The sequence below is a fragment of the Lipophrys pholis genome (assembly GCF_963383615.2).
Source record: "Lipophrys pholis genome assembly, chromosome: 22".
Classification (NCBI taxonomy): Eukaryota; Metazoa; Chordata; class Actinopteri; order Blenniiformes; family Blenniidae; genus Lipophrys; species Lipophrys pholis.
Window position 1 is genome coordinate 8,169,747 of NC_137644.1, and position 18,573 is coordinate 8,188,319.

Sequence of the window (18,573 nt, forward strand, 5' to 3'; positions counted from 1 at the left end):
AACCAAGGTCGGCTGATTTCACTCAGACAGATGATAAAATGCAGATAATGTAATGACTCGTGCTTGGCCTGTGCTTGATACTGGGCCGGGCCACTCAAAGATGATTAACTCTGATCTTCACTCAGGTTTATGGCAGAAATCTCTTTAAGGACCCTCGTCAAACTGCAGTCGCTTTGACACAGATTAAAACTTCATTTCTGCTTCTCATTGTGATCAAAACCATCTTACTACTGTTAAAATAGAGTGCGAATGAGCCTGGGCTTCTTTTTGTGTGTGGTTTCCTTTTTTGCATTGCTTTACTGAAGTCTGCCTTTGAAGTGAGCTTTACTCTGTTTCTGTGCCATTTTCTGATGGAGAAGCGCCGCCTGTCTGCTGCTGCATTTTTAAACAGCTACTTTCATTCCCTCCGTGTCTCAAGTGAGGAGCATTGGGATTCCAATCTTGTAACCCTTGTTTGAGCCGGATCCCTCCAGTCTTTGCTTCCTCCTCGCTCAGCCTTGTCATCTCAACCCGTACCTGAGAGTGAGAAACACACACACACACACACACACACACACACACACACACACACACACACACACACACACACACACACACACACACACACACACACACACACACACACACACACACACACAAACCTGTCCTGTTACCTGATGAGTATAACAACCTCATTGCCATTGTTTTCTCTCCATCCGAATCAGTTCGTCTTAATCTTTCTCTGTCTTTCTGTGCAGCTGGTATTTTGAGCTGCTCCTCTCTTCTATTTTTCATCATTTCCCGTCTCGTTGCCTTCGCTCATTCCTCTTCTCACTCAATTCCCACCCCCCTCCTTCCTTATCATCTCACACTGACAACAGAGGCATGGTGTTGGTTGTTATAAGGGGGGAAGGAAAAAAAAAGAAAAGTGAGGGTATGTTTTCTGTTGCAGCCTGTGGGCTGGCGTGTATACAGAGCTGCCCGCAGTGACCTCAGTCGCTATTGAAATCACAGAGAATATGTTAGACTCTGTGGTGCAGAGCAGCTGAAAACAACAGTTGACATTGGTCCTGGTACACATTTCAGCACCACAGTGCATGGACAGCTCCTTGTGAGGAAAACTGTTCTGACTGGTGCTGTTATCTTTAAATACAGAACATGGTAATAATGACATGCAAATCCTGTAAATCTATGTTTGACAAAAGGTGTAAAGTTACTGAATAAACAAGTAAACTTTTTTTTTTACTGTAGGCTCCCTCCTCGACCCAATCTCCTCAAATCGTCATTATCAGACGTTAACATAGTACTATTATCAAAACAGTTGCTACTTATATCTTCATGTTTTCTTATAAAGTGAACATGTTTGTCCTTTGCATTTTTTGTCCCCCTATATTTACATCTGTTAAAGGTTAAAAATCATCTCTCGACCTGCACTGCGCGCCTGTTTATCTCAGTGAAATATCTCAACGTTCATGCCGATGTGGCAGATTTTTATGGGTTGACAGTGCAACCGCTTGACTTTTACTGAACATGAATTTAGTTTGGTGCAGGCTCTGCACATCTAAACTCTCTTTGTGTGTTTTGGGCATTGGGATAGTTGCTCACAAGCGGCATTGTGGAGTGGTGATTTGTACAGTCACCTCACAGCAAAAAGACCAACCTGTATCTTTTCTGTGTGAGCACTATGATGGTAAAGCCACCTGTCCAGGTTTTATTCAAAATGCGGCTACAGAAGGACTTTCAAATGGTTCTCTTGTATTTTTTTTAAATAAATTTTCAACATGTAACAATGTACGCGCTAAACCCTGAAGTGTGATGACTTCCAAGCGGCCAGTGTGACTCAATGAGCTTAATACACGAAGTGTTAATGAGGACGGGGTGTGCAGCAGGTCTCATGTCGCAAATTATGATCCTCTGTTATCTTTCACCACACACACACACACACACACACACACACACACACACACACACACACACACACACACACACACACACACACACACACACTCCTGTCGAGCAGAGGGAATGCGGGTGAGGGGATGCTGAGCAAAGGGGGGGGGGGTTGTCCTCATACTTTACCACATCTGCCAGTTTCTGCCCCAATTAACTCTGATTAATATCATTTGCCGCATGCTCCACCTTGAAGTTGATGCACACAAACACCTGCTCATGCGCTCACATTTCCCAAATAACCGTGATGATTAGAGGACCGTGAATGTAACACACTGGACAGCAACAGCCTGTGAAAGGAACCATAATGAGAGGCTTGACGTGTCTGAACACACGTGCGTGTGTGTGTGCGTGCGTGCGTGCGTGCGTGCATGCGTGCGTGCGTGCGTGCGTGCGTGAACACACATTCATCACTATTGTGGAGCACTTAAAATCTCTCCACCCATAAATATCGTGCAGTATGTTTGGGGAAATTGTCAATATGTCTTTCAAGATTAGGCGAGTGGAAGTCCTGGTTAAGATTAACATCAGTCTGCAGGAGGTAATGGATTTACAACTGTTGTGTTTGTGCATCATGCAAACTAATATTGGCCCCAGAACCGAAAGCCCACTAGGCCATTAAACCTTTATGAGTGTGTGTGTGTGTGTGTGTGTGTGTGTGTGTGTGTGTGTGTGTGTGTGTGTGTGTGTGTGTGTGTGTGTGTAAAACACCATGTGGCGATTGGACACAGAGGTCTACAATATGAAGCTGCCTCTTCTGATTGTTGCCATGTTGCTGCCAACAGCTGTCAGCTGGGAGGCCTTCAAGACGTGTGTTGAGCGAGCTGTGCGTGTGTGTGTGTGTGTCTGTGTGTGTGTGTGTGTGTGTCTGTGTGTCTGTGTCTGTGTCTGTGTGTGTGTGCGCTACAAAGAGAAATCAAGGACATTTTAATCACAGAAGGGATGGAGAAACTTTTTTAGTGGCACACGTACTTTACATAACCTCTATGGAAACAGATGTCTTCCCCGTCGAGCGTCAATAAAGCCTCACATGGTCTGCTAACACAAGGTGTCACATCAGAAGTTTAAATACACGATGTCTCATAACCCGTCTGGTCTCAGGTGACACAGGCTGCACCGATCTGTCTCCAGATACGATCAATTCGTCAGAGCCGCATCAAAAGAGAATAACTCTTCAATTCCAACCCCCACTGTTCTAATCGTTTCTCAAACTATATGTTCATTACATATGGAAAATCCCCCCAAAATCATAAAACGTTTAATAGACTGTAGAAACAAATGTTTTCTGACTTGAAATACCACTTTGTACCACATGGTGTTGTAGCGAGTCCCGCTACTTTGTGGGGTATTAAAAGAAACAGAAGATGTAACGTCAATATGTTGATGGCTTAAAAGACTCCGCAACAATAAAATGAGGGCAAACAACAAAAACCAAGATGGATTCCTTTTACTTAAATCTTACATCCGGCAACATGAAATGGAAAACACATTTCAACTTGACCATTTCAGTCGTCAATGAGAACTTTTTCACTTTGATGTTAACATTGACTTTTTGTCTGTCAAAATGCTTTAACAGTTTTAATATAATGACATTTTCTTTTAATTATTTTACTCATTACTTTGAAAGTTTTTTTTTCCCCAACGTAAAGACACTTTAAGGTTTTAGAAAAACAAACTGAAAATCCCAGAGATAAACAAGCTTAAGTTAAAAAACAAAGAAAGTTAGTTTGACTTTTAAACTTTAAAGTGTGTGACAACGAGTCTTAACTGGATTCAGTGCACAAATAAACCACTACTGTAACTAACCCCCGAGATAACTAACTAGGTAATCCATCTGACTTTTGACAGATAAACAGAAACTTCTGGAGTGAAGATGATTTTCATGTTAATTGAAAAACAAACCCTCAACACAGCTGAAATGAATCAGATGTGAGTCAGAACGATATTTTAAAATACCAAAGTTTTATGTCACTCTCTACACACACTTTCTCTACTCTGAAAGGAATCTGATAATTAACTGAAAACACGTAATCCAGGGTTTATCAGCATCGAACCTGCAGCCTCTGGAAGCGTCGCTCTGATCTCCTGCGTTTCACTCGGTGGGAGATTTAATATTTCACATTGAGGCATCAAGCAGTTCAACTTCTATTAATATTACAGCTGAAAGGTCTTTTACACGGGGGGCAATGTGAGCTCACTGTATCAAATCAGCTGATATTGATCATAAGAAATAAACATTAAAGAAGCGTTTTCTTCACAGAAGATCCAAGCGCAGTGGTTTCTTCTTAAAAAACAAACGCATGTTAATATTTAAGTGTATTTCTATTCACTACGGTTTTCTAACCTTCATAAAAAATGTCTTCCTTCTCCAAGTGGCGTTTACCAGCTTTTTCTTGACAGTTTCACAGATTACAGCCCCAGTATCTCGCTCCAGGTTTGGATGACGTCTGAAAACTCGGGTTGACGTGATCACGTGGTTGTCTCTGTGTGCGGTTTGCATGATCTCCCTGTGTGTGTTTTCCTACGGTAGTAATCTGTTGGAGGTGTGAGTCGACCAGATCAACAGCAAACAGGACAAAAAAACAAACAAATTGAAAATAGAATTTTTTTCCTGTGGTCTGCGAAGGCAACACTGCAAGTCGTGTTTTATGAAAATAATCAGAATAAATGTGTTTGCAACGGTGGCTTGTTGCTGTCTCGGCGGTTGTAGTTGAACTCCTGCCCTGTGGGGGAGCTTCTTCTGCCTGCCTCCCCCGCACATGCAGGTTTTATCTCCCTCGTCACGGCGGCGGGAGAAAAGACAGTGACGGGAGGAGGGTACGAAAGGACGTGAACCGCTGACATTTCCGGAGATTATCCGTCTGCTTAATCCACTGGCGGCTCACGTTGGTGTGCGAACCTGAGAAATACCCTCAACCACACGGAGCTGCCACACTCCGATCAGAAACTACGAGTCTGACTTTATTAAACTATTAAATCCACATGGAGAAAACCTTTAGTAACTATTATTTCTCACTGAAACGTCTATTGATGACAGTGATGATTAAACTGATCTGTGAAACAGTGATGTAAGTGTTGCATCTGGGACATTTTGACTTGTAAGGCATGTAAGGCATGTTCCTGACAACCTAATTGATAAAAACATCCTAAAATAAAAACCTGACAAAACTTGTGCACACTTTTTTTTTCTAAAATACGCATTTAGTAAGTCGTATTCAGGCGACAGTTGTGTTAAACAGGTTTACATCTCTTACAGAAATCTAGTAAAAATTTATCATTATTTAAAATTTAGAGCGATTTTTAATCTAGACAGACTGAGACACGTCTTTGGAAATTACATGGGTGTTTGAGATGATTTCAATGGATGCTGCACATCTCAGGTATTAGATATTCAAAAGAATAAATTAAGAGATTTATTGAGAGAATAAGAAGTGACGGACGGCTGTTGGCGCCGGGTCTTAGTGGCCCGATAAGTTCCTGAATCCCCTTGGATTGTTTATGATCTATGTACTGAACCTGATAACAACGATTCTTAGTTGCAGTTGTTTTTTTTTTTCCAATTTAACTTCAGTTTGACGTTGATTCAACCATTCAGGGAAGAAAAACAAACTTAAAGAGAAAGTAAAGAATCAGTAAAGAGTGAAATTTGGAAATCACTTTTTATTATTCTCATGTGTTGCTGAGCGAAAAGTCAAAGAAAGCCTCATCGTGTGTTTTAATATTTCTATAACCGTATATGAAGTATTTTTGGGGGGAACGTGCAGGAGGCACTAACAACAAAGAAACAGAAGAAAACGTTGATTTAAATTGCAGAGCAAATCATTTTACATTAATCCTTCAGTTTGTTTTGCTCATTTCTTGCATTAATTATGAGTAAAGCTGAACAAGTCTCCCTCTGGACCTTCGTATTGAAGCGTAAAATCAGTGCCGTGCCCCTTTAACCCCAGACGAACCTCATTTTACCACTAATCCCTGAATATCTGAGTCTAAGCCTCGTCTCGCTGCCTCTTAAGACACCGAACAGACTGAGTGTGTTTCTGGAAGCGGTGACGTGTCTGTCCTCCGTGTGACGCTCAATCCTGAGATTTTATTCTCCCGTGTCACTGATTTTCTTGTTTTATTTTCTTGCGCTTAACTTGACAAATTCTCACCAAGATACCGAATGAACTGATGATCCTCCTCCAAGCCTGCAGCACCTCCACAGACCAGACTTATTTCATACCAATTCACACTTTAACTCTTTTATCTTGTGTCCAATTCTTCTCATTTGTCTTCTACAATATTACTGGACTATTGAATAGAAATGTGCTGTAAGTTAATTGATATTTTAAAGCAAGTTACTGGGCTATAAAGAATACAAAATACAATATGGAAAGAATTACCAGATATTTTTACGTCAAACAACCTTGAGAATAGTTTTGCTCTTGATTTATAATTAGAGGAAGTAGAAGGCAAAGACAATCAGGATGGTACAAGTCTCCCCAGTGGCGGGTCTCAAGAATACTAAAATCAGACTAGAAAATAAAGAACTGCATCTAGAAAACTGAGGATTTGTTATAGAAAGCTCTATATTTCCCATGTTAAGGCTGGGTCAGTTTTAACACTGTGTATTATTTATACCTCAACTTGAACATGTGCATTAGTTTCATGGTTTCAGGAATTTGTTTATTTGAATGCTGGAGTTTTTAATGTTTTACACGTGATCTGATTTTATTAACTGCTAGGATCTAAAGGAAATAAAAAGCTTCTGGTTCGACGCTTTTTAAAATATCATGGTTGCATCAGCTGACATCACACTGGATTTGCACTTAAATAATATTCGTGTCATTTACACTTAACAAATACGTTCAGTTCAATAAATGTTTCGACAAGATGTTTAATGGTTTCACGGTTTAATTTATTTATCTCTGTCATGATTTCTTCTAAAACACTGAAAGAAATGAAATCGTGCAGGGAATAGGCTTTTTATTACAACTCTATGTTTTTTTAGGTTTACACTGAGGGAGAACTCGATAATAGCAGCTCACCCTGGTTCCTCTTCTCCCGCTCCAGGCACGTCTCTGATTCTGGGCTGCATGATCTACCCGGACGGCTGGGACAGCGACGAGGTGAAGCGGATGTGCGGCGAGCAGACGGACAAATACACGCTGGGCGCCTGCTCGGTGCGCTGGGCCTACATCCTGGCCATCATGGGCATCATGGACGCCCTCATCCTCTCCTTCCTCGCCTTCGTTCTGGGAAACCGCCAGGACAGCCTGATGTCCGAGGAGCTGCTGGGAGACAGTAAGAAGAGACATGCCGTCACACTTTATAACCACGAGCTGTTTTCAATCCGAGAACTCGGCTGGATTCATTCATTTGGAGCTTAACAATCCACATGGAGATGAGAAATGCTCCAGAAATTACTGATGAAACATGCAGGCTGTGATTTCAGATGTTCCCTCACACTTTTTCTGAAATCAGAATACATGGAATTCATAATGGTGGTTTTAAAGTCATTATGTGAAATAAATTCATGTTGCATTCGGCTCTGAAGGGTTCGAGCTCCAGATGTGATTACAAGTGAAAAGGCTTTGACTTTAATCACATTATTTGTGTCCTTGTTCTAAACTCACATCATCATTGATTAGACAGGCTTGTTGACCGTAATACGCTCCAGTTGTTACAAACTTCAGGTTTATTTTCTGTTTTTACAACTTTAACTCTCGGTGATTAGTGTTTTAAATCGCCTTCTGATTTAAAACACTATTTGTAAATATGAGTTCATGCGTTCCACATCGTCTAAAGACACAGCACTTCTCCTGAAATAGCCCTAAAATATCTCATCTTCTTCACTTCTGATTGAAGCTCAGATTGTAGCTGCTTGATGATTAAAATCAAAACAAGCACACAGTTTGAAAATCCAAGAAACAAAACTAAGTGAAGTTACACCTGAGATGCTAAAGTTATTTTAGGAAGATTAATCTGACTGTATCAGCCTCTCCTGCCAAGTGAATGTCTGACTTGACTCTTGATCTCTGGGACATTTATGTGGTTGAGTGGGACTTTTATTAAATATACAGCTTGTAAAATTTAAATACCACCGTCTAGGTGTCAAGGTCCTGCTCAGTTTGAACAAGTTGTTTGCCCCTGGTGCTGCTAACGTTTCCTGTAAAACCACCTAGTGGTAGAAGGTGGAATCACAAGAGCGAACAGCTCTCTTCTGGACATCCTGCATTATACCACACGGTCACACCAGCTCAATTTCCTCAAATTCTTTATTCTTGAATGTTTTGTCTAAAGAACATTAAAGACAAGCATTTAGGTTTGTTTACTCCAACTTATCTAATTTCTCTAAAAGATGAACACACACTTTCACCACTGGTCTACTATATAGAATTCTTGTTGCAAATAAACAACCTAAATATGACTTCTCCAAGCATTGATATTCGTTGGACACTTTTTTTAATGTTTGGCATAAAAGGTTAAGCTCTTTGATTGTCTTCTGATTCTTTTGTCAAGCTGAAAAAAGACTAAATATAACAAACTGCATCATCATGTTTTTCAACACTGTTGACTTTAGTTTACATTTATTCTTCATTATTTTTCAGTTAATACAAAATTTTGCAAAAATAACGCAGCAAATTCAAGAAAATCTGCAATATTTGTTGATTTGTTCCCCCAATGTGTGTAAAGTCATTTGGAATACCATCAAGAAACAGTAGACTAAAATGTTGCAGACTGATTTAACAGGAAAACTATTATCCTAGTTTATTATAAGAATGAGACACCTGATAGAAAAGGCATCATGTTGCTCTTTCTGCTGTTCTTCACCTCCCATCAGGAGGTTTTTATTAAAATGTCTCATCGTTTCACACGCGGAAAGAACTTTGTCATCTGCATACATTAGATGCCAGTTTGGCTGCTTTTGCTTGCGTGTGGCATTTTTGTTGATTGGATGAGGTGACAACAGTGCTCGGACACAAAGGGAGTGATTTAAAAACAGCGAGGAAGAAGGGGGGAATGCAGATGAAGGAGGGCACTTGGAGAGGGGAGAGAGAAAGACGGGTGACTGAGGGGAAGAATGCACCAATAGCAAGGGTTAATTGAAGCCTGGGGATGCTGGACAGAGTCATGAATTACTAATGGATGTTTACACAGCTTTCTGCCAGCCTGTCCAAATGAATCACAGCCATCCAATCAGCTGGGACCGAGACTGAGCGGGAGGGGGGATGGAGAGGGTGACTGAGAGAGAGAGAGAGACAGATAGAGAGAGACAAAGATACAGAAGGAGGGAGCGAAAGAAAGAGTCAATGAGACAGACAGACGGACGTGTGTGAAATCTGAACTTGAAAGTGAAACAGGACGATCCATCACACGGCACATGAAATTTAAAAGGAATATTTGTCTCATCCAGTCACTGGGAAAGATGAATATTGATGCCTGTCCAACATCATTGGTGGTTGGTTTGACTTTATGTGTCTGGCTAAAGAGACCTGACAATTTACCTTGGCTATGTTGTGTACTTGCACTATTGACACTGGTCTACCTATATTTCTCTATATTTCTCTATTTATCTTTATAGTGCTTTAATTTCCTTTGTTATTAATTATTATTATTATTATTATTATTATTATTATTATTATTATTATTATTATCATTGATATTGTCATATAGTGTGCTATTTTCTTTATTTGTCTTCTAAATTTTTATTTTTACATTTTTTTGTATTCTTCTACCCTATAAAAACGGTGCGGAACATGTACTTAAAGCATTTCAATGCACATTATACGACGTATAATCGTTGTGTGGGATAACTGAAGGACTTGACTTGACTTGACTGGGAGACGGTTGGTGCAGCACTGCCCCCTGCCGGTCATTTCTTCACCCTGAACCGATGTCTCCTGTTTTCCATCCACAGAGAGCGGAAACAACGCCATATAGCCTGAGAATGGGAAAACTGTGTCTCACACAGGTAAAGCCAGGATATATTTAAACTGTTGCTTCTGTTATTTATAAAAAAAAGAAGACATAATTCACCCATTGCAAACCATTTGGTTGTTCTTACTTCCTGCAGGCCTCAATGCCTAGATGTGACGTTCCTTCAGGATCCAGCGTCCTTCTCCTGGTCCACAGTGGCTGGGACACCACGCTGATGTGTTGGGAATCAACAGTGCAAGGAAGAAGTTGGAAAAGGTCTTTGCGAGTGTTGGAAAACCAGGATGCCTGTTAGTGCTCTCTGAACGCTCCCTCTGTAAAATACGTCTTCATATTCATGTCAGACTGCAGGGTGAAATCTTTAAAAGTACTTTTTGGCTGCCCGTGTGGAAATGAGAAATGACGCCATACCCGAGCCACAGTTTCACCTGAGGAAACAAGAAAAGACAAGGACTTGTGGTAAACCAGCTCCAGGACTCGACGGGACAAGCACTACGCAGCAGCGGCCGCTCAAATCAAATCAGATCAAATCAAAAGAAATTAGCCAGGAGAAGAAGGACTTAACAGACTCAAGGTGGTCAGACCTTCGTTCCTGTCACATCAACAGAGACCCTGCAAAGGAATCTGGCTGGGACAGTTTGACCTTTAATGCAAGTAAAAGGACAAAAAAAAAAAAAAAGAACAGCAATGTTTTCTCATAATTAAATGTTCGATGTGATAGAATTCAGTTGTGGTGATTACGAGTTTTAACGTGAAGGATTGTGCAAAAGATAAATAGAAAAAAACATGAAGCCTAATAACTGTGTATAGCTATATGTGGAGTATGTCCCTTATACATGTGTCTTGACTTTGAGACGTACACTTTGAATTGTCAGGCTGTTTGTCCATCACTAGTACGTGCCATAGAGTTTGTTGTGACCTGAGAGTATTGTGAAGAACTGAAACAGACCGTTTTCAATCTTCTTGTTATTTGTCATTCCTCACTCTCGCAAGTGAACAGACTCGGATGAAAACATGATCAATGTATGTTAAATGTGGCAATATATGACGGGAAACAAAAAACAAACGTGAGGTTAAGCTATTGGGGAAAGTGCTATTCTGGTGGAGAAATAAGAGAAAACAGAAAGTTTGGTTCAAGTTTACCTACCAGCACCTTAGAAACCTCTGCATATGCAATTTGTTTAAAGTGTGTGGACTAAAAACTACATTTCTTGACTCACAAGCAGTTTCCTTGCAGCTACTTTAGTCTGCAGGTTGTGTCAGAAAATAATGTAATAAAGACACAAAGTGTTTTGCATCTTTTTTGTATGTTTTCAGAGATATGACAAATAAAATTCAATCCCCCATCTGTGTTTTGATAGCTATTGCAACGGTACGATTTCCAATTAATTTCACGTGCATGTTTTGGGACGGTGTGAGGAAATTAAAGAGTATGTGGAGGAAACCCGCGCAAACACGGGGAGAACATGCAAACTCCACACAGAAAGGCCCCGGCTGGTATTCGAACCGTCTAATTCAACTTCAATTTATTCAACAACAGAATAATTCAACATGAACAGGTGCTAACACCAATGCATGCTTTAAAATAGATGCAAAGAAAATGTACTCGCATATGTTTCAACTATTATGTTCTTATTATTGTCCACGACAATTATTTAATATATTATCCAATTTACAATAGCAATCTCCTTCACACTGCTTTTACAAGTTGGTTTTTCTATTTGTCAACAAGTAGTGAACCTAATAAATGAAGGAAAGTCATCTAACCTGTTCTTAAAAACTGCAGATGAGTTCAAGCTATAGAAACTAAATATCAGCTGTTCATATTACCAACACAGTAATCATCTAAAACAAGTGTTCTACATAAATTTTTTATGTCAACAAGCAGTATACTTATTGAAATTTAACCAAAATGTCCCTGAAATGTCTACACACCTCAATTGTTTAAAGTGTAATAACCTCAAAACAGTCGTTAGAAGGTAAAACTCAATTTTAGCGGTATTTTAGCAGTTATCAAAGCAGAAAGGGACGCGATTTTAGTGTGTCAACAAGTATTAAATCTACTAAAGCACAAAGGCAAAACTCTGTTAACTCCACGAGAAAAACTTTGATGAAGACATTTGATGAAGTTCATCAAACGTTAGCAACAGTTAGCCGCTAATAGCTACATCTTGCTAGGTAACCAGACAGGCGGTCACCAAAACATAAAACTTTTTACCATTTGAAGAAAAAGAAAAAAAATAGTTTTATTTGTAAAAAAAAAAACAACAAAAACAAAAAAACAGTAGGAATGAAAAACAAAAAAATAAATAATGGAAGATCCAGCTAACCAAAGCTCTCGTCACCTTTAACCGTTCGACACCTTCAAGTTTTAGCAGTCAGCATTACTTTGTCGAGCAAAATATGTCAAAGAAAGTTTTTAATCAGGTGAACACGTGTTCGGTCTGGTTTCTGCTTGGATTCAGAATCCTGGTTAGAAGGGATTTTATTGTGGAGCGAGATGTCACTAGTTCCACTTTGTGTGCTAAGAGGCTAACAGGTGTCACGTACATTTCTGTGACCCCTACAATTCGGTGACCGGAGCCAGGTCAACCACAAAGTGCCTCACTTCACGGAACAGTAAAAACAAATTATATTTAAATAGTTTTATCTATAGATCAGAATTGTGATTATTTTTCTTAGCAGTGTAACTTTTCTCTTGAAATTGAATTTGAACCAAATTGGGTTATCTTTATTTTTAATATTATATTCTGTATTAACATTGTTTTGAATCACAGATAAATATAAATAGGTGCAATTAGTGAAAATGTTGAATTTGAGAGATTAGAGATTATTCCCTTCTTGTTCCAGTATGTGGTTACCAATGTAAGACATGTAGCACATTGGGATTAATAAACTCTGCTAACCACCAATACCTTTATATTAAAAAAATTTCATTCAGAGTATCTTAAGACTTTAGCAAAGGGTGGGATGATGGTGATACATATTCAACTGTAACATGAGATACTCTCACACTTAATTAAAAGGTCTAAGCTTACTGGAATGGATTTGGGAGTGTGCTCGTGGTGCCTGTACTGGCTGATGAAACACGATGAAGGCCAGCAGCAGCATCATAATCACTCAGGACTGCAGTGGATTCAGGCCTGCTGGCCAGGCTGGAAACCATCTTTTTCATGCACATGGACTCTTTTATCCAAGCAAGACGTGTGCAGTCTGCTCCCGCAAATCCTAAAAGGCTGCCGCGGGCCGAGCACCGCTCTGAGAGAAGATTACAGCATCGTGTCTTTGTTAGATGAAGCCATTATTAGCAGTTTTGGGGCCACCCACGAGGCCACGATGTGATCAGAGTGTGGCTGCAAGCCTCATAAACATCAACCATCACATGACCTCAACACCGGCAGCATTCACAGGCCTGCTAATGACCGCTGATTAATCTGTGTTGATCTATTAACAGTGCAATAAAGCAGACAAACACTCTTCATCCATTGAATTGTTGATATTTGAACCTCCATTTTATAATAGGTTACATTAAATGCTGGTTCACTTAACATAATTCAAATGGCTCCGTTCCTCTCACTTCCTTTATATTCAATTTACTCGACTTTCTCTCTAAATAATGCCAGTATTCAAAATAAAGATCTGACTCTTAAGGTAAGTGAAGACTACATGTTTCAGCTGCTTTACAATTCACTAATGTCAACATATTATTTAGCTTACAATGAATAAATAGATGTGTACATCCATCATATTCATTTACAAACCTGAGGCACGAATGTCTTTGGCGGAGACCAAAAACCAAAAACCCGACATTTGCAGCTAGAATAGTCATTTACCACATTAAAGTATAGAGTGTGTTTCTGATTAGTTTAAAGTTATCTCCATTGAAAAAAAAGAAAAAAAAGAAATGTCTTTATTTTTGAAAGAAAAGCACTAAGCGACCTGAAACTTTTGAGCGGTAGTGTATATGTCAAAAGAAGCTGGTAATGGATGAATGAATCATGTCTTCCCAGAGACAAATGTCACGACAAGTGGTAAACTGTCATTACAGTGATTTATTATAATGAACCATGAAAATAGCCAACCAGTGCAGTGTCTGTGAGTCTCTTCGCGCCACACAAACATACACTCACACACACAAATAATAAAAAAAAAAAAAAGAAAAAAAAAAAGACAAGGTCGAAAGAGTTTGAGAGGGGAAAAAATAAAATAAAATAAAAATAAATGCTACAGTCACAGAAACATTCAGCTTTGCCAAGAAGAGCGTTCATATTTACAACCATATTTCAAAATGGGATGGGAGCGAATTGTACAAGCATAGAAAAGAAAAGAAGCAAATATTTACAACCTGTTCCTGGTGAAAGCTGGAGTAACCACCTATACATTAAATTACACTTTCTACAAATAACCATTGATATTCAAAAATAAACCGCTAACGTCCTACCGAAGGGGGGGGAGGGGGCGACTGTCAAGAAGGACTGGGCACTCTGACACACACACACACACACACGCTTGTAACCATCAGACACACAAACACATTTCACACCTGTAACAATCACGCAGACACACACTCACACTGGTAACAATCTCACACACACACTCAAGTGCAGCCTCTGTGGGCAGCGACACCCCCCCACACACACACTCGCTCCCCTGAAACGGGTCTTTTGTGAATCTGCAGCGGTGAACAGATATTTTGTTGTTAGACAGAAGAATAAAAAAAATAATTGTGGTTTCTTTCTCTATACAAAAAGCTTTCTGTTTGCTATGACGAGCCACTAGAATAAAACGATTAAATGGTGTAAAGATCAAGAACAAGAGACAAGAGAGAAGAGGAGTAATAACTGACCAAGGAGAGAGAGAGAGGAGGAGGAGGAGTAAGGTGGCGGGCGAGTTTAGGCTGGAATGTCCACTGATAAACAAAGTGCGGGGCGTTACATCGGGGGTCCGAACAGGACGCAGAACAGAACAGAGCCGCCCTCTCCGTCACAGGAAAGATATAAAAACAAACGGAGGCCAGTGAGATAAAGATAGAGGAGGGACGGGGGGGGGGCTATGAGCACCAAGGGGTAGGGTTGGGGGGGTGAGGGGGCGTCCATCTTCACTTTGATAGTTTGTCTTGAAGATTATTTCATTGTCCTAAAATTGCCTTTTTTTTTTTATTTCAAATTTCTTAAAAAGTACCCTTTCTTCCCACAGTCTGCTGTTTTTCCACTGGCCATGTGTTCAGGTACATAGAAAACGTATCTACAGCTTATGGTACAAGCCCCTCTCAAGCTGAGTTCTCAGGGGCTTCCGGGGGTGGGGGGAGGGGTCAGTGCCACCCTGTGCTCAGGTACCCCGAGCTGTGGAAGGGGGCCGAGGGCGCCGGAGCTCCACGAGTCCCAGCAGGCATCTGGGGCGGTGCGGCCTGGGCCGGGCCTTGTTGAGTCTGTTGTGGGGGAGGAGGGGGAGGCGGAGGCAGTCCGGTCTGCTGGAGGGGCGGGGGGTACGTGGTGGGGGGGACTGAAGGGTTCGTGGTGGCACCGGGGTGCATCAGCGCCGGCTGAAACCCCCCTAAGTTCTGAAAGTGGTGGGGCTGCATGGGGGTGCTGCTTGAGGGAGCAGGGGGAGGCGGAGGAGGCGGGGGCGGAGGGGTGAGGGACAGGAGGGGGCCGCCGGAGGGTTGTGGCTGCTGCTGGGAGGCCTGTCCCTGGGGGGGAGGGGGTGGGGGAGGGGCAGTGGTCAGCATGAGCTGGTGCTGCTGGATGGGCGGGGGCTGCAGGTTGACGTGGAGCAGCGTGGGCCCGGGGATGGGGTGAGGAGGGGGAGGGGGAGGTGGCGGGGGAGCGGCGGAGCTCTGATAGTGCACGCTGTGGGGCAGAGTCTGCATCAGGCCCTGAGACCCCGGGGGGTACGAGGGCGTGACGGAGGGTTTGAACCCGGGGAAGGGTCCGGCGGGCGAAGGGCTCTGGCTGGGGAAGTAGGCGGTGGAGGCCGGCGGCGCTGGAGGAGGGGGGGGGCGGCGGGGGCGGGGCACTCTGTGAGTTGTACTGGGGGAACGGAGCCGGGCCGGGCTGAGCCTGGGGCTGCGGCTGGCTCGGAGGTTGGGCAGAAAACAGCGCCCTCTGGCTGCGGTAGGGCGAGCCCTGCGGCTGAGGCTTCGGCGAGTGCAGGAGCGAGGGTCCCGGGTAATGGACGGGAGACGACGGCAGCGGCGACGGGTGCAGCTTGGTGGGGGTCAGCGGGGCCGGCTTGGCTCCTGCCGGCTTGCTCGGTGGCTGGCTGGTCGGATTGGGCGTCCGAGGCTGAGCGTCGCCGTCGTCCTCCTTGGCGGCCCGACTGGAAGGCGGAGCGACTGGCCCGGGAGAGCAGGGCTGCAGCAGAGGAGCAGAGTGACATCATCAGGTCAAAGTTCTCAATGAACTGACAAAGAAGTCCATCCAACTATTTAAAGGCACAAAAAACGAGTTACGTGACAAACCGGCAGCATCTGGAGCTTAATTAATTCATAATTAATATATTGTCAATGGTACAACTGTCTGCTGATGTTACAATAAGGTTTACTCTCTTTAAATTTCTATTGAATCGCAATTTATTTACAATAATTAGCTTTGAAGAAACAAATGAGGAAGGTGCTAAAGTGTTCAATTCTGGAACAGCAGGATGGTTTACTGCACACATTTAATTCAATTTGTTGCTCTCCGAACTTTGTGTCACTGCCTGTATTTCTCTGCTACTAAGAGCTCCAGTATATATATATATATATATATATATATATATATATATATATATATATATTCAGCTCTACTTTCTCCCCCCCTTGTTTTCCATTGTTCATCTCCAAATGTTTTTATTTAGGAACCTCTGACCGTAAATACAATTAAATGCATTTTATTTGCTGCAGCAAATTGTATTTTTTTTTATGTCTGTAGACTCTTGGAAGACAAACTGATCTAGAAATGTATTCTTCTACATATGTAGAACCTCAGTTCTTATGTTCAGCTCTCACGGACGACAAACAGACACAGGTTTTAGCCCTGAATGAGTTGTTATTTGTTAAATAGAGAGATTGATGGTTTTTGCGTGATCTCAGGGTCAATGTGGACTTACTGTTTGTGTGGGGGTCTTCTGTAGACTCGGGGAGGCACAGTCTCTCTGAGCAGGTGTATCTCCACCTTCTGTCTCACCGTCTGAAAGAGTCAAACAGTATTAAAGACACGTGAAGCTGCTACTTCATCTGTCGCTGGCGGTAGTCTCTCCCACCTGTTTCCTTATCTTTGCTGAGCAGCAGAGCTCGGTGGTAGCTGCGCTCTCGGGCCTGCTCCACAGAAGTCGACGACGTCCTGAGGAGAAACATCAGGAATACGTTGAATGATGTACCTGACATACAACCTCAACAAACATGGATGCACTTTAGAGACTTGGATCAACATATATGGAGAGGAAAGCAGACGACAACATATATTGTATTGTTAGGCTGAATAAGGCAGGTTGTGTGAAGACGTACCACTGTCCCTCTCCTCCTTGAGTCTCTCCTTTCTCCCCGCCAGCTTCCGTCTCCTCACTCGTCTGAGGCTCTTTTACAGACGTGGTGGCGTTGCTGCAGGGAGCTGCGGGAGCAGGAGGCAGAGGAGGCGGCTCGCTGGCGGCCTCCAGAGCGATGGGGAAGGCGTCCACGCTCAGAGGCGGCACGGTGGAGACGGGGGAGCTGCACTCGGTCTTGGAGCCGCTGCGGCGGGCTTCGCGCTGACGCTTTCGGTATTCTAGGAGGGAAACCTGGCGGGATGCAGAGTGGCACGGTGATGTTTGAGAAAAGACGACGTCTGATGATACACCAGTAGAGGGCAGCATGAGACCAGGAAACAAGCAGCTTGAGCCAATGCCTATTAGAACACCATTTCACCCACACTGCAGGAGAAACCTTAAAATCAATGTAAGTAATGCAGAAATAAATGAGCTTAATGAAACCTGGCAAATACAACATAAAATAATATTTGTACAGTTTAAATTTTTATTTGTCTCTTTTGGTTAAGTAAAAATACATTTCCAATAGTGTTTGCTAATATTTTCTATTCCCAGTTAAAAGTCACAATCTCACCTTTTTCTTCTGTGGGGGGTTCTGAGCTGAGCCTCCTCCCTCGCCGGCGCCCTCACAGTTTAGTGAGCGCGAGAAGCCAAGAGAAGAACCCTCCTCGGAGCAGGGATAAAACAACTGCCCCTGACCTTCATTGAACGTCTGCTGCGATACTGAGCCCGCTGCGGGACCCGCTGCCGCCGACCCGGCAGCCACCTCCGCCCTGAAAGGAGCCACCAGAGGCTCCAGGGTGTGAGACGGGGTGAGGTCCCGCAGGTTGGAGTTGACTGGAGAGAAGTTCAGACCAGCTGGTCCAGCCGGGCCCCGCTCTGGGCTTTTTATCCAGCCGGGAAAAGAGGAAGCGCATGTTTCTGCAGACGAGGGAGCCTCACTGGTGCACTCTGCAGCCGCGCCGTCCGCCCTATCCTCCCCGCTGTCCCCGGACTCTGCAGGTGGAGGTGGCGGAGGCGGAGGCGGAGGGGGAGGCGGTGGACTCTCTGGAAGCGATGCTTTGACTTCCGCTGGGAGTCCGTCTGCACTCGGAGCCCTGACACAAGGGGAGGAGACCAACGAAGGAGGACGATCGGCCTGAGAAAACAAAATGGATCCCAGTTAGGTGTTTTCAGTGCTACTGGAGCATTCTTCAGTTTTAATGAAGCTGTACAGTTAAAAGA

The 18,573-nt window shown here is 42.8% G+C and overlaps 2 protein-coding genes across 2 annotated transcripts in view; one reads left to right on the forward strand and one right to left on the reverse strand.

Moving 5' to 3' along the window:
- The window catches only part of lhfpl3 (LHFPL tetraspan subfamily member 3), a 32,055-nt gene extending 20,829 nt beyond the window's left edge, over positions 1–11,226 (forward strand). The window contains exons 2-4 of the mRNA XM_080492430.1: positions 6,982–7,212; positions 9,830–9,883; positions 9,986–11,226. Of these exons, the coding sequence (XP_080348556.1) occupies positions 6,982–7,212; positions 9,830–9,852 (254 nt within the window). The 3' untranslated portion in view covers positions 9,853–9,883; positions 9,986–11,226. The remainder of the gene's footprint in view (positions 1–6,981; positions 7,213–9,829; positions 9,884–9,985) is intronic.
- A 2,659-nt stretch (positions 11,227–13,885) lies between these two features.
- The window catches only part of kmt2e (lysine (K)-specific methyltransferase 2E), a 28,563-nt gene continuing 23,875 nt past the window's right edge, over positions 13,886–18,573 (reverse strand). The window contains 6 exon segments of the mRNA XM_080492206.1: positions 13,886–15,844; positions 15,846–16,199; positions 16,936–17,015; positions 17,089–17,168; positions 17,333–17,601; positions 17,924–18,487. Coding sequence (XP_080348332.1) covers positions 15,158–15,844; positions 15,846–16,199; positions 16,936–17,015; positions 17,089–17,168; positions 17,333–17,601; positions 17,924–18,487 — 2,034 coding nt within the window. The 3' untranslated portion in view covers positions 13,886–15,157.